The sequence below is a fragment of the Urtica dioica genome, chromosome 6 (assembly GCF_054948205.1).
Source record: "Urtica dioica subsp. dioica isolate 48M chromosome 6, U.dioica_male_clone48M_v1_H2, whole genome shotgun sequence".
NCBI lineage: Eukaryota > Viridiplantae > Streptophyta > Magnoliopsida > Rosales > Urticaceae > Urtica > Urtica dioica.
Genome location: NC_142761.1, coordinates 41,764,872 through 41,780,007, shown reverse-complemented (window position 1 = coordinate 41,780,007; position 15,136 = coordinate 41,764,872). Strand labels below are relative to the sequence as shown.

Here is a 15,136-nt window from a genome sequence, read left to right as displayed (position 1 = left end):
TCCCTGGATAGTCAAACATGGAAAGCTGTGATACATGGGTGGGAAGCTCCTGTGACTACTGATGACAAAGGAGCCCGTACTGGAACCAAGCCGGAAAAAGACTGGACCCCCACTGAGGATGAGGCGGCCCTTGGTAACTCCCGTGCTCTCAATGCTATATTTAATGGTGTTGATAAAGATGTTTTCAGGTTGATAAATACTTGCACTACTGCCAAAGAGGCCTGGGAAATCCTCGCTGTTGCCTATGAGGGAACTACAAAGGTCCGGGAACAAAAACTTCAGTACCTCACAACCAATTTTGAAGCTCTCACGATGCTCGAGGACGAAACTGTCGCTGAGTTCAACGTTCGCATTCGTGATCTCGCCAATGAATCATATTCTCTCGGAAAACCCATGACAGATGAAGATCTTGTTCGAAAAACCCTGAGAACTTTGAGCTCTAGATTCAAGATGAAAATCATGGCCATTGAGGAAGTTCATGACCTAAAGACGTTGAAATTCGACGAGCTAATGGGATCTCTCATGACATTTGAACTCTCTATTCCTAAGGTGGAAAAGAAACAAAGAGGGATGGCCCTCAAAAGTTCTGTTCATGAACCAAGGGATCAGGTATATTCAGACTCTGACAATGATATTGATGATACTATTGCTATGCTTGCAAAAAACTATGGCAGGGTTATGAAAAGACTCAATCAGATGAATGGGAAAAATGTCTCACAAGATGTCAAGGACAACTTCCAACAACGTTTCCAGAAAAATACTTATCCTCACAGGAATAGTAAAAGTGGTGAACGATCTGGGAAAGGCAAAGGCATTCAGTGCCACGAGTGTGAATGATTTGGACATATTCAGAAGGAGTGTCCCAACTTTCTCAAGAAATAGAAAAAGGGATACAACGCTACTCTTTCGGATGAAGAAGATGAAGAGAGCGACTCAGATCAGATAAGTAATTTTGTAGCCTTTACTGCTTCTGTTCATACTCATGAGTCTACTAATGAATTTGGTGAATGCTCTCAGAAATATGTTCTTGATGATGAACTATCTGACGATGCTATGAATGAAGCCTACAATACCCTTCATACCAAATGGGTTGAGGAATCTCAGATTCTAGACAAACAGGGTGCTCTCATCCTTACCCTGACTGAAGATAAAGCAAGACTTCTGGAGACTATTGTGGATCTAAAGAAGGAAGTCAGTCGTCTGAATGGCGAACTCGAGCACATGACTAAAACTGTTAGAATGCTGAATTCTGGGACTGACAGTCTTGACAAAATCCTCACCATCGGCAAACCCGCGAAGAACATGAAGGGACTTGGATATACCCATGGAGCTTCATCATCCCAGACTACGTTCGTTCCTCAAAAGCAGACTAGCCAGATGTCACGAAACTTGCCTCAACCATCTGGTAACAACAAATTTCATGACATTTCTCGATATCATCAATCTGGACCAAACAGGTCTCCTGTCAACAGACCTCGCTGGGTATGCCATTATTGTGGAAGAAAGGGACATATCCGTCCTTTCTGCTATCGTTTGTATGGGAGAAATGTCCGTCAACACAGGTCCATCCACAGAAGTGTCTCTTCTCATCAACAACCTGCTACTCGGCTGGAATGGAGAGTAAAAAATACCTCTTATCGTGCCAATATTGCCTACACCTCTCTGAGTGCTTCCACCGGGAATGACTGGTACTTCGACAGTGGCTGTTCTCGTCACATGACTGGGGATCACACCTTCCTGACCAACGTAAAACCTTACTCCAACTGCCATGTTACCTTTGGAGATGGAGTCAAAGCCAAAATTGTGGGTAAAGGTCAATTAAACTATCCTGGTATGTCTTGTTTGACTGAGGCTTTGTTGGTAGAAGGACTCACTGCTAATCTCATTAGTATTAGTCAACTTTGTGATCTGAATTTGCATGTCAACTTTACTCGTGATAAGTGTGTGGTGATTAATGAAGATCAGGATGAACTTATGCGAGGAAACAGATCTCGTGACAACTGCTATATGTGGAACCCCGTTCCAACCAGCAAGTGTCTCTTGACCAAAGCTGATGAAACCAAGCTGTGGCATCAAAAGCTTGGTCATCTAAATCTCAGAAGTATGCAGAAAATTGTCTCTGAGAATGCTATCATCGGTGTCCCAAACCTGAAGATTGTCGAAGGTAAAATTTGTGGTGAGTGCCAGGTTGGGAAACAGGTCAAGAAGTCCCACAAGATGGTGCAACATCTTACCACATCTCGGGTTCTGGAACTTCTCCACATGGACCTGATGGGACCAATGCAGGTCGAGAGCCTTGGAGGGAAGAGATATGTGTTCGTCTGTGTGGATGACTACTCCAGGTACACTTGGGTTGATTTTATTCGTGAAAAATCTGACACTTTTGCTGTTTTTGAAGCTCTTTGTAAGAAGGTTCAGAGAGAAAAAGGATAGAGCATATGCAAAGTGATCAGAATTCGGAGTGATCATGGGAGGGAATTTGAGAACATGAGCTTTGCTAAGTTTTGTACTGAAGAAGGGATAGCACATGAGTTCTCAGCTCCTATCACACCTCAACAAAATGGAATTGTTGAAAGGAAAAATCGAACCCTTCAGGAGATGGCTAGAGTAATGATGTTGGCCAAGAATATTCCACCACATTTCTGGGCTGAAGCTCTCAATACTGCTTGCCATATTCACAATAGAGTTACTATTCGTCCAGGTACTTCCAGCACTCATTATGAAATATGGAGGGGGAGAAAGCCAAATGTGAAATACTTCCATGTCTTTGGTTCGGTGTGTTATATTCTTGCTGACAGCGATCCACGGCGTAAATTTGACCCGAAAAGTGATGAAGGTATATTCCTTGGATACTCTAGAAATAGTCGTGCATACCGTGTTTTTAACAAACGCAATAAGACTATAATGGAATCAATAAATGTGGTGATAAATGATGATGATCATGATGCTACTAACAGTCCTAATGATGAGGATGAAGTTTTTCCCAGTAACCCAGATGTCAGGACAGATGCTGATAACCCCTTGGACGACATCTCCACTGGAAATCCAAATGTCAGGACTGATGCTGATGACAAAGTTAGCGACATTGTTCCAGATGAAGGCTCCCCTCCTGAGACGGAACAGAGAGTCCCCTCTCGAAGAATTCAGAAAAATCATCATGCTCATGAGGTGATTGGCGAAATCAGTGAAGGAATAAAGACTCGTCCAAAACCTCATGTTAACTACCGGGAAATGATTGGTAATCTCTGCTTCGTCTCTAAGATTGAACCAAAAAATGTTAACGAGGCTATTGATGATGAATACTGGGTTAATGCTATGCAAGAAGAACTGGTTCAGTTTGAAAGAAACCAAGTCTGGGAGCTGGTCCCCAAGCTTGACAATGTAAATGTCATTGGGACTAAATGGATTTTTAAGAATAAATCTGATGAACATGGTAATATAACTCGGAACAAAGCTAAACTTGTGGCGCAGGGCTATTCACAGGTGGAAGGCGTTGATTTTGATGAAACCTTTGCCCCTGTTGCGAGACTAGAAGCTATCAGACTTTTGCTTGGCATCTCGTGTCACCTGCAATTCAAGCTCTATCAGATGGATGTTAAGAGTGCTTTCCTCAATGGGTACCTGAATGAGGAAGTTTATGTAGCTCAACCAAAAGGGTTTACAGATCCCAGCTCTCCACAACATGTCTACAAACTCAGAAAAGCTCTCTACGGCCTTAAGCAGGCCCCTCGTGCATGGTATGAAAGACTGACCCAATTTCTTGTGCAGAATGGGTATACTCTAGGTGGCGTTGACAAGACTTTGTTCGTGAAAAAGGAGAATGGCAATCTCATGATAGCTCAGATTTATGTTGACGACATCGTCTTTGGAGGAATGTCAAGCAAGATGGTGGATCTTTTTGTTCGACAAATGCAGTCAGAATTTGAGATGAGTATGGTCGGCGAATTAAACTACTTTCTGGGCTTTCAGATCAAACAAATGAATGATGGTATCTTCCTTTCCCAAAGTAAGTATGTCAAAAACTTGGTGAAAAAGTTTGGCATGGAGAAATCCTCTCACAAGCGGACCCCGGCCGCTACTCACATCAAACTCACTAAGGATGAGCATGGAGAATCTGTTGATCAAAGTCTCTACAGGAGCATCATTGGCAGTCTTCTTTATCTCACTGCCAGCCGACCAAACATAGCCTACTCAGTAGGTGTTTGTGCGCGCTATCAAGCCAATCCCAAAGCTAGCCATCTGGCTCAAGCTAAGCGAATCATAAGGTACATCTCAGGTACTGCTGATTTCGGTTTACTATATACCTATGATACTTCTTCTACGCTTGTGGGATACTGTGATGCTGACTGGGCAGGTAGCACGGTTGATAGAAAGAGTACTTCTGGTGGATGTTTCTACCTTGGAAACAATCTCATCTCTTGGTTCAGCAAGAAGCAAAACTGTGTTTCCTTGTCCACAGCTGAGGCTGAATACATCGCTGCTGGGAGTAGTTGCACTCAGCTTCTCTGGATGAAGCAGATGCTCGCTGAGTATGATGTTGGACAAGATGTCATGACATTATTCTGCGACAACATTAGCGCCATCAACATCTCAAAGAATCCTGTTCAACACAGTAAGACCAAGCATATTGAGATCAGACATCATTTTATTCGAGATCTTGTGGAAGAAAAGAAGATCAAACTCGAATACATTCACACCGAGAAACAGCTTGCAGACATTTTCACCAAGGCTTTGGATGCTAACCGGTTTGAAAATCTCAGATCTTCTCTTGGGTTATGTGTTATTGATCAATAGCAATTATTGTTTATCGAAGGATTCTTTGGTCTTAACTTTTGCGCTAATCCTTCGCTAACTCTTGTTCGTATTACTGGTGTGTTATTTTTCTCATGGGCCCATGTTTCTGGTTGGCCCATTCGACTGATTTGCCGGGCTATATTACCAAGTGTTGTCTCTCAGGGCCTAGGAACGTTCAAGGCCCACTTGAAGTTGCGACGTCGTTTTTCTTGCCATGTTCTCACTCATGCAGACGGTTACTCTTCCGAGAAAGAAGGGGAAGTTATTTCCTGTTTGAATTTCGAAATTTCCTATTCTTCTTCAGTGCTCTTAAGATTTGTTTCCCGAATTTGCTTTCTTACCCATTTTGACAGTTACCCTTGTGGCAGTTTCCCTAAATTTATATTCAAAATGGTTGGGACAAGAAGTGGAATCAGTACTACCACTCCTTCTGAGAAAGCCACGATGAAGAAGAAACATGTCGCCTCAAAGAAACCTGGGGCTGAGAGTAACATGCATGGTGTCCGGGTTCGAGGTCTGAAACCCAGCATACGCGCCGATGGTCAGGCCAGAGGTGCGAACGCTGGGTTAACGGTCCCTCCTAAGAACCCATCTCTCTCTGCCGCCAGAAGCGCTATTCTGAAGAAAGCTGCCCTTTCCATCGCCGACATCACAGGAGAAGCAAGCTCCAGCAGTTCCCCCTCGGAAAAGGGACAAGACAATGCTGATCGCGAAGAAGAAGTTAGGTCTGGAGAGTCTCCTATCGAGAGCCCCCATAAGATTGTTCGAGGTAACCCCAAAGCTCCTAATGTCCCTGATGATAGTACTAGAAATAAGTTTTCGCGCCCTGATGATCATGAGCCTACACCTGAGGATGTCATTGGTGGCATGATGGGCTTGAACAAAGATGTCACGAAAGATGTGCCCACATCTTCCCTAGGGCAAAAGAGGAAGGGTGATCAGGTTCAAGAGGCTGCAGAGGACATCCTCGCTTCTCTGAAGAAGAAGACTCAGGGAGATGATGATGTGTGCTTGGCTACTCTTCTGTCTGAGAAGAGGAAGAAGATGAAGTCTTCAGAAGAAAGCTCTTCAGTTGTCCCCATCCCGGCTCAGAAAAAGAAAAGGGAAAAGATGGGCATGATCAAGAAACGTGTGAAGAAGCCGGCTCAGACTCCCTTGTCCCCAGTTGTTGAGGACCAGGTGATTGAAGAAGAAGACTCTGTAATCCCTCTTGGTTTGGGAAACAAAAGGTCTGTAGGAGGGCAAAAGCTGCCGAAGAATATTCCTGCTGCTCCCATGGATAATGTCTCCTTCCACAAAGAAGACGGTGTTCTCAAGTGGAGATATGTCTATCATCGCGCCATTTTTCCTGAAAAGGAACTGTCCACTGAGGCGCTGAAAATTGATGCCATTATGGAGCTTCTTCACGACGCCGAGATGCTGAGGACTGTCACTGGCATTGGAGTGTTCTATCCGGCGCTGGTTAAAGAGTTCATTGTTAACCTCTCCTCTTCCTTTGATTCTCCAGAAGACCCAGAGTTCAGGAAGGTCTTTGTCAGAGGTCACTGTTTTGAGATCTCTCCTGATGTGATCAACAAGTTTTTGGGCCGTGGGAAGATCATCACAGCTGATCGTGTTCCCTCTCTAGACGTCATCGTGCAAGAAATTACTGGTAATGAGACCAAGGTCTGGCCCTCAAAGGGAACTTTGCCCTCTGCCGAGCTCACCGTCAAGTACTCTGTCTTGTATCGCATTGGCATCGCCAACTGGGCTCCCTCCTCTCATGGGTCCAGCATCACAGTCGCTCGGCTCATTTTTCAGATAGGTACTCGCTCCTCTTTCGACTTTGGTGATTTTGTTTTTTATCACTTGGCAAAACATGCCAAGTCTTTTGCAGTAAAGCTTCCCATCGGCTTTCTCTCTCTTATCACTGGGATTTTGCTTGATCAAAACAAGAACATCTTGAGGAGCTCTGATGTGGTGGGTAAGCGTCCTGGTACCCTTTCCTTCAGTCCCAAATTATTTGAAGGGAAACATGTTCAGGATCTTGTCAGACCTTCTGGTGAGACATCTGACGCACCTGCAAGCAATCTTCACTTGAGTTCCATGACTGAAGGTGTTCAGAGAAAAGTGGTGAAGGAACTCCTTGAAGAGGTTGAGATTCTGAAAAAGACCATCGAGACTCTCTCATCCAGGAAAGTCATGTGTGAAGCTCTTCTCAAAGATCTGATTGCCCCGAGCTCTGCCACCTCGTCTCAACCAGGTCCTGCCGCTGGGTCTCATATCTCTGAAGCCACTGAAGACTCTGATTCTGAAGATGATGTGTATGTCTCTGAGAATGATCAGGATACTGTTGATTGATTCTTTTCTGGTCTGTAATACTCTCTTTTCTAGACATCTTTTTCTTCGTTTCCTTTTGTGCTTCAGACTGATATGGATCACGTTGGATGGTTTGTAAGACAGCTCTATCGTACTTTTTCTGCTGAATGATATGCTGTTTTCCTAGTTCTCATTCCCTTTTCAGGCTTTTGTTCCTCCCTCTGTGTTGGTCGATCCTTGCCTTTGGTATCTTTTTGAGGCAATCAGGGGGAGAGGCGTCATGAGGTCATTTATTTTGACTCTCTTTCTGGTTGTGACGCTTGTATGAGAACTGGTCCTGGAAATGCTTGCCTAAAAAATAGCCAAAGGGGGATATTGTTGTTACGTTGTTTTGTTGGCTTTATTTTTTAGTGCAAGTGGTATGGAAAGATGTCGGGTGTTATGTTTCATCTTCTGGATTGACATCTTTCCTCATGTGTGCAGACAGTATTTCAGGCAAGTTTCCAGTTTCGTCTGTTTGCTTCGATAGCGACTTATTGCTGAGTTATTGCCTCGCTGCTGTCTTCATTACAAGATATCTGCCTCGCTGGAGCCTTCATTGCAAGATATCCTCCGCTGCTATCTTCATTGCACGAATATTCACCTTGATGGAGTCTTTACTTTGTGATATTCGCATGAGGCCGGGTAAGGAAACCCGAGATATCTTCCAGGATTGTCCAGCTGCTATAAAAGCCGTGTGCTCTCCCTTAGCAGCCTCGACACTTTTTGATCAAACACTCAGAGCTCTTAGACGTGCAAGACCGGCGGACTGGGAGGCTGTGTGTTTTGGTTTTAAGTGGTGTATTCTCTCAAACACTTTTCCACAGATTGAGTGTATGTGAGAGTTGGGTTCTTGTGCTTTTCGTGATTGAAGGTTCACGTACAACTGAAGACTGAAGGTCATCCGAGCCAGGAGGTTGCTCGAAGAGTGGAATTGAGACGGAGCTCAAATTCAGGGGGAGTCCCTGTCTAGGTGATCACTGGTAGTAATAGTCTCTAGGTTTTATTGATTTGTTGATTGTAATCAGATATAACCTTGTGTGTACTATTGACTACAAGATAGTGAAAATCTTTTCCACTGGCAGCGTGCCCCCAGATGTAGGTGTGTTTCACCGAACTGGGTAACCATATCCTGTGTACTTTGTTTACTGCACTTTTTGTTGTTTATCCATATCTGTGTTCAAGCAAGTTGTCGGACACATTGTCAACACATTGTGTGCGACATCTTGCCATTGCAACTAATCAGAATCTCACAGTTAAATAATTTCAATAATAATAATTTGCCTAGGTAACACACAGAAGCTATAACAGGACACTAAAATATAAACGAGATCCTTAAGAAACATTATTAATACTGGATAACACATATGTTCCGATATATTAATATATATATAACACATATGTTTACAACATTTCAAAAAGAGACCCCTCATAAACATCACACATAGAACATCTCCAAGAGGATATTAAGTTCTAATGGAAGTATCTACATTGTTATCATTGTCTGGGCTAAGACTAGTCTTTTTCTATCATCACACAATAATAATAGATTAGTCTTTCTATCATCTCTCTAATTCCACCACTATCATCACAAGAATACAACAAACGCATGTATCACTAGAGATTAAATAAGAGGATATAACCTAGAAAATTAATCCTCTAAAAACAAATAACGAAGATTCGCATGCCGTGGAGTTCCTATTATCATGGGCAAGTATTTGGACAATACCATACCAAATAACCATGAAAAAAAAATAAGGAAACAACATAAAAGAAGAAAAAAAATCCTTCAAGCAAAATAATTAGGCTTGCTTTCTGGCAAAGGCAACATTATTAAGTCTTTATTTAGCAATAAAAATAGAAGGAAATTCTGGCTGAGGTTTCTTATTTTTAATTACAAGAGACAACTGTAACAAACTTATATATATATATATATATATATATATATATATATATATATATATATTATATATATATATATATATATGTCATATGATATTCAAAAGAGCAAGCCTTAGGGTCTTCACTAGGTCCCTCATTGACATGCTGAACTGACTTTCCATCTGTAAGCAAAATGAACATATAAATACAATATCAACCATATCCTCTAATTGTACTGTGATCCATAATTTTTTAGATTATTACTAGAGCTCTATAGTTATATAGTCATATAAACTTTAAATTAAATTGACTATATAGTTAATAATCAATATTTAATTAATTATAGTTAATTAACCACTAATTCTATTAACTACAATTAAATTGACAATTTTGTCCAAATAATTCTTGTTACTTGGACAAAATTATCAATTTAATTACAGTTAATAAAATCAGTGAAATGTGAGCTATTTAGTAAATATTAAGTTTAATGAGACTTACTTGTATATAAATTTCTTATTACTAAATGTCTCGTTACTCTTATAGGACGTACATCTATGTATTCACTATTTTCTGAACAAAATATTTCTCCTAATATTAGCTATGTAGCTCTATATATTTATTTTAAAAATTATATTTTTATGAAATATATAATCTAAGGAACATATATATATTTTTCAATTTAAATAAGTTATTATTTGTGTAGAGTAAATTAAATATGTTAAAATATCATAAAACACTAACTAAAAGTTAAACACATTTGGATTGGTAGAATAAGATTGTTCTTTAACTATTTTTTTTTAAAACAAGTTATTTAATTTTTTAAGTTTTCATGCGTTAAATTTCAGTAAAAAAATTAATATTTACAAAAATGAGTAAAATTCTACAAAATTGATAGTTCGATGACCACTTGCTCAAACATGAACTTAGAGACCGAAATGTTACGCATAGTAAATGAACTATTTGCGCTACAAAATGATTGTTCCAAAATTATGACTTTAAGAATGTTTTTTCTCATTATTCATTAGCAAGGTTTTCTGCTATGATTATCATTAACTACATTTTTCTAAATGCATTTTTTCATGATATATGTTGTCGTAAAAGTTGAAAAAGCCTTCCACTTAGTCATAATAATCACTACACTAAATGTACCTTAGCAACGATGGTTATGTCAAGTGTCGAGGAGCCAAATGGCACGACGTTGCTTTGAACGGCGCAAAGATGAATCTTCTCGATTTCGCTTAGTATCTTTGAGGCAACGCCTTTCTTCCTCTCGCAGTGAATTCGTACGAGCACTTCCTCATCCAAAATCCTAGCTTCGATCTCCGGGAGCATGTGGGCTTCCTCAAAGGGATCATCGTTGTTGACAGTATCGGAAGCATCGTTGCTCAAAGAGGTGTCATTATCGTCCGAGGAGATTTGTAATTGGGATTTCCTAATTAACACCACTGATTCCATGGTTCGTTTCTTGCATTTTTCCTCCAGCGTGTTCGCACGCTCTTGAAGCTCCTTCAAGTACTTGATCGCCTCTCCAAGAACCGAAGCTTTGTCCATCTAAAATATAAACCATTGACAACTTATAAATAACATAATGAAATTAACCTTATGGTTATAAGCAGCACGAGGTCATATAATCAATGAGAGAAGTAACTCATGAAATCATAAATCTTATTATGTCTAGTATATGACATGTGAGATTATTAACAAAATTTTAACTTAATTATTTATTGTTTTTCTCTTTCCCATCTTTTCTAATGAAAACTTTTTTTTCCCATTGGCCATAGCCTTTAGATGTATAGGTCTTAGACGAGGTATCAATTTAAATATATTTTTTTAATATGTAAATGCTTGATTTAATAGAAATGGTTGATAAAAGAATGAAAATAGTAACATTCAAATATAAATACCTGAAAACCCCAAATAAAAGGGGTAAATAAGAGGGTGGTAAATAGTAACATTTAAATCTAAAGTCAGTACCCTAATTAAACAAGCTAAATTAGTACCTTCTTTAGACCAGGAACGATGGCGGAGAGAGCTATGAAACGCTGACCGAGCTTTTCTCGGCGCTTCCTCTCGGCCATGGTGTGCTCTTGAGCATGAAAAGTCCTCTTATTTTTATTATTATGACTATTAGACTCCTTCATCGCTGTTGGCCTTCCAAACTGATGATGAAGATGATCATGAGATGAGAATTTCAAATCAACAGCCTCTTTTTTGGGCTTCATCATAGTACAGCTTTGATGATTTGTAATCTCATCAGAATTATTATAGTCACGCAGTTTCGACGAGTTGTCGAAACAAAGGATCTGAGACGATGAAGGTGAGTTGGGTTTGGCCGCGAAACCAGTCGTAGTCGTAGAGATACATTTTTTGAGGCTTTCTTCAATCAAACCTTGATGATCATGGTCTTGATCGGATGTGAACCCAAAAGCGTGTAATGAGCTATAGTCTTCCATATCCTGATGTAAAAATAGTAATATTTTATATTGTACATGTTTTTAACAACAATTATGAAGAAAAAAAAATATTATCATAGGTCATTATTACCATTTCGGAAAACCATGTAGCAGATATAACGTCCATGATCGTCGGAGCTAGATCGGTCTGCTTTAGAATTGTGGAGACTATATATATTGATTTAAAGCTGTAAAACAAGAATTGAAAAAGGAAACACATATAGTAATTAAAAAGTCATCAATAGTTATTCTTTGTCATGAATTTTGATTTAACTATAGTAAAGCTGAAAAAAAAAACTCAAAGAAATCAACACATATAAGACGATGATTGATCTAATAAATATGGGTTTTGAGCTCTTTTGTTCCATTTTATTAGGATATATTATTAATGGAGTCAAAGGAAGAAAAATGTTTCAGCATCGAGCTTTATATTTATCTGAAAACTATATAACAAAATTAGAAAGCTTACATAAGCTTGTGACTCCCTCTCAGATGACTTGCTTGTTTCTTCAGAGAAAATGAAATGTGGTATGGCATGAATATTTCGCTTCCTTCATTAATTTTTATAATGTTTAAATTGGTTTATCCGTGTGAACATTTTGTCGTATATTCATATTTTACTATGCTCTAATTTTAGTTGGCGTGATATATGGGGCCTCATTTGGAGCAATACAAAACTATCAACTAGATCCAGAGGGAGAGATAGTACTGTTTCGGAGAAATTGTTGTTAAAATAATAAATAATGAAATAGAATATATTATCTTTTCTTAGGCAGCCAATCAATTTAAACTCCGTTGAATTTAGTTTTTGCTTTGGCCTTAGTCATTTAAGCCATTAATTATAAACATACTATTATTATTGGTGATAAGCATAGTACATTTAATTCCGTTTACATACATTATTTAACATGTTATCAGCTTCTAATTTGGATATGATATAAATATATATATATATATATATATATATATATATATATATATATATATATTATGGGTTAAAGAAGTTCCAATTTTTTTATTGGTTTTATTTTTTTATAAAAACATGTTCTAATTTATCTGCAGCGTTGTTTTTAAGAATAAATTATGGTTTTACATATATATTTCAATTGCTTTATGGATAAAGACTACAGTCAATAAGATGACTCTTATAATGGTGGTAAAATAATGGTAATTACTTCTTACCGTAAACCCTGGTAACTACATATTATATAGTTATAGCCTACATATACTCGAGGTTTTTATTATTTGAAGGAAAATATTTTTTTTAAATAGAAAAATAACTTATTCTAGGTAGTAATTTTTTTTCTATTGACTTTTAAGTAGTGACTTTTTCAACTATCTGAGTTATGACTAGGTTAGGGGGATGCTCACCACTTAAATTACCTCACTTATTCAATTAAAAGTGCTAATTAAAACTGATGTTGTGTTGTGTTGCATTAGATATGAGGCTCACTGGTTTTGCAAAAACTAATTTGAATTTAAAAAAAATTCAATTCAATTTTTTTGTTTCACTTAAATTTAAGTGATTATTTGTATTTTAAAATTTAATAATTTTCTTTTAAACTCCATCTACGAATTTGAAACGTGACGCAGTCTCAATGCGAATGCGAACTCGTAACTTATCTCACTATTACAGAGTTTCTCCATCCATATTGTCACAACTGATTTGAGGACTATAGACCTAACAACTCAAACTAAAATAAACACGAATAAAAGACGAAATTTGAGTTTATTTGTCTTTCGTAATAATGAATCTCGTGGGTGTTCTACTAAAATCTTGAGACTGACTCTTGATAGTATTAGAATGATATATATTCAATATATTCACTACTACAAAATACCTATTAGAAGTCGCTATATTTGCGTCGGGTACAATTTTTGAGCGACGCCAGCTTGGAGTCGCTCAAAAATTGAGCGACGCCAGGTTATTAAGCGACACAGAAAAAAAGAGCGACGCCCAATTAAAAAAACCCGCCAATCCAACGTGGCGCTTACGTGGAGCGTCGCTCGATCATAAGCGACGCCAAACTTTTGGGCGTCACTAACATATGCGTCGCTCAAAAAGCGACGCCCAAAATATAGCGCGTCGCTTTTTGAGCGACTCTAAAAGGGTATTTTGTAGTAGTGATTATGGAGTGTCAATTGATATAATCCGTGCATGAGTACCCCAGGTCTCTTTCGTGACTAGAAGGGTATATATTAGTGTAATACCGTTCAATTTCCATATATAGTCCATAGCGAAAGTATCTTTCGCTAATCTTATTATTATTAGAAATTACGAGCAATCAATGTTTCATGGAGTCAACTATTTAATGTGCGAACGCTTTACTCTCTTTAAGGTGGGTTTTGTATACATAAATTCATTTTCTCCATCGATCATACAACGAACTCCTAAAAAATTAATATTTAAGAATATGATTATCTATAAACGAATAAATCAAATAACGTAAGAATATATCCTCGCAGTCCGGGATCACGTCCTGATTTTTATCAATCACCATAGTGACTTTGACACATGTCGTTTTAGTTCCTTAAACTAACATCTAATCATAATACATATGTCAATGTCATGTACATATAGACTGTTTCCATTGAGTGAACCAACACTACATGAGTTTCACATAGCGACCCGTTTTAATACTTCCATATATATATATTAGTATGAATTTGATGAATGTTATTAAATAAATATATAGAATTTAACCCTCGAATCATATGATAAAAGTGTTCACTATTTAATTGAATTCAGCCGGTTACAGTTGATTACATGGCCTTCTTGTAAGAGATAAAGCCTAACACATGTGTCAAGGCCCGGTGCCAGATGAGTCCATCTGCTAACATCGTCGGGCATCACATTCAGGGTCGTGAGAGCCATTTAGCACGCCGAATTCTCAGACGTATAGGAGACAAGTGTCTTCTATTTATGACGCTTCTAAATTTAGAAGCGACTGAGTTTTAGAAGCAATTGTGTCACTTATAAAAGTTACATAAAAGTGACTTTTTGATCTTTAGAAGCGATTTTTGCCGCTTCTAAACGCCTTATTTGTAATATTGTCGGTATCTGCTTTCTATCTGACACTAGTCCGAAGCCACCTCCAAGCTCAACGCTTATCCTATTACCTGACGCAAGTCCAATTCCAATGTCATCTAATCTTCTCCAACGACTCAAGATATTTTCAGAAGAAGAGTGGGAGGTTATGCTACAACCTCCCCCATGCTGACCTTCATAACTACCATACCTCCCTATTTATGTAAATCGAGGCCACGAAGTTCAAGAGGCCCGTTTTTCACACAATCTCACTAGTTCATTAGAATTATAGGATTTCTAGTAATCATTTGCAAGGTTTGAAATTCCACGGATTCCAGTCGGAAACCGGACCAAAAATCATTTTTTTAGAGTCCCGGTACCGATATATACAAACCGGAATTTTTCTTGGATTCCGAGGAAACCATTCTGATTTCCGGTGTTTTCCGGAGAATCCTTCCACTTTCCGGTTGTCTTTAGGTAAATTCTCACGCATTCCGACGGAACTTACCAGTAAGTAGTCAAATACCGACAATTCTTAAAATCTGATGATATTTAGTGTTCTTCACGAAATTTGTCGTTAGTTTTTGATAATTAGTTCAAATTCTTAGTTTCTAACTTCATTATTGTGTTTAATTGAAGTTTG

General features: G+C 38.6%; 1 protein-coding gene across 1 annotated transcript; it reads right to left on the bottom strand.

Moving 5' to 3' along the window:
• Positions 1-9,119: 9,119 nt before the first annotated feature.
• LOC149394262 (transcription factor bHLH25-like) lies at positions 9,120-11,296 on the bottom strand. The gene is made up of 3 exons (XM_089617611.1): positions 11,013-11,296; positions 10,162-10,563; positions 9,120-9,194 (listed from the first exon to the last, which is right to left on the bottom strand). Exons 1-3 carry the CDS (start codon positions 11,235-11,237, stop codon positions 9,120-9,122), a joined length of 702 nt encoding a protein of 233 aa, XP_089473737.1. The 5' UTR covers positions 11,238-11,296.
• Between the last annotated feature and the right edge of the window lie 3,840 nt (positions 11,297-15,136).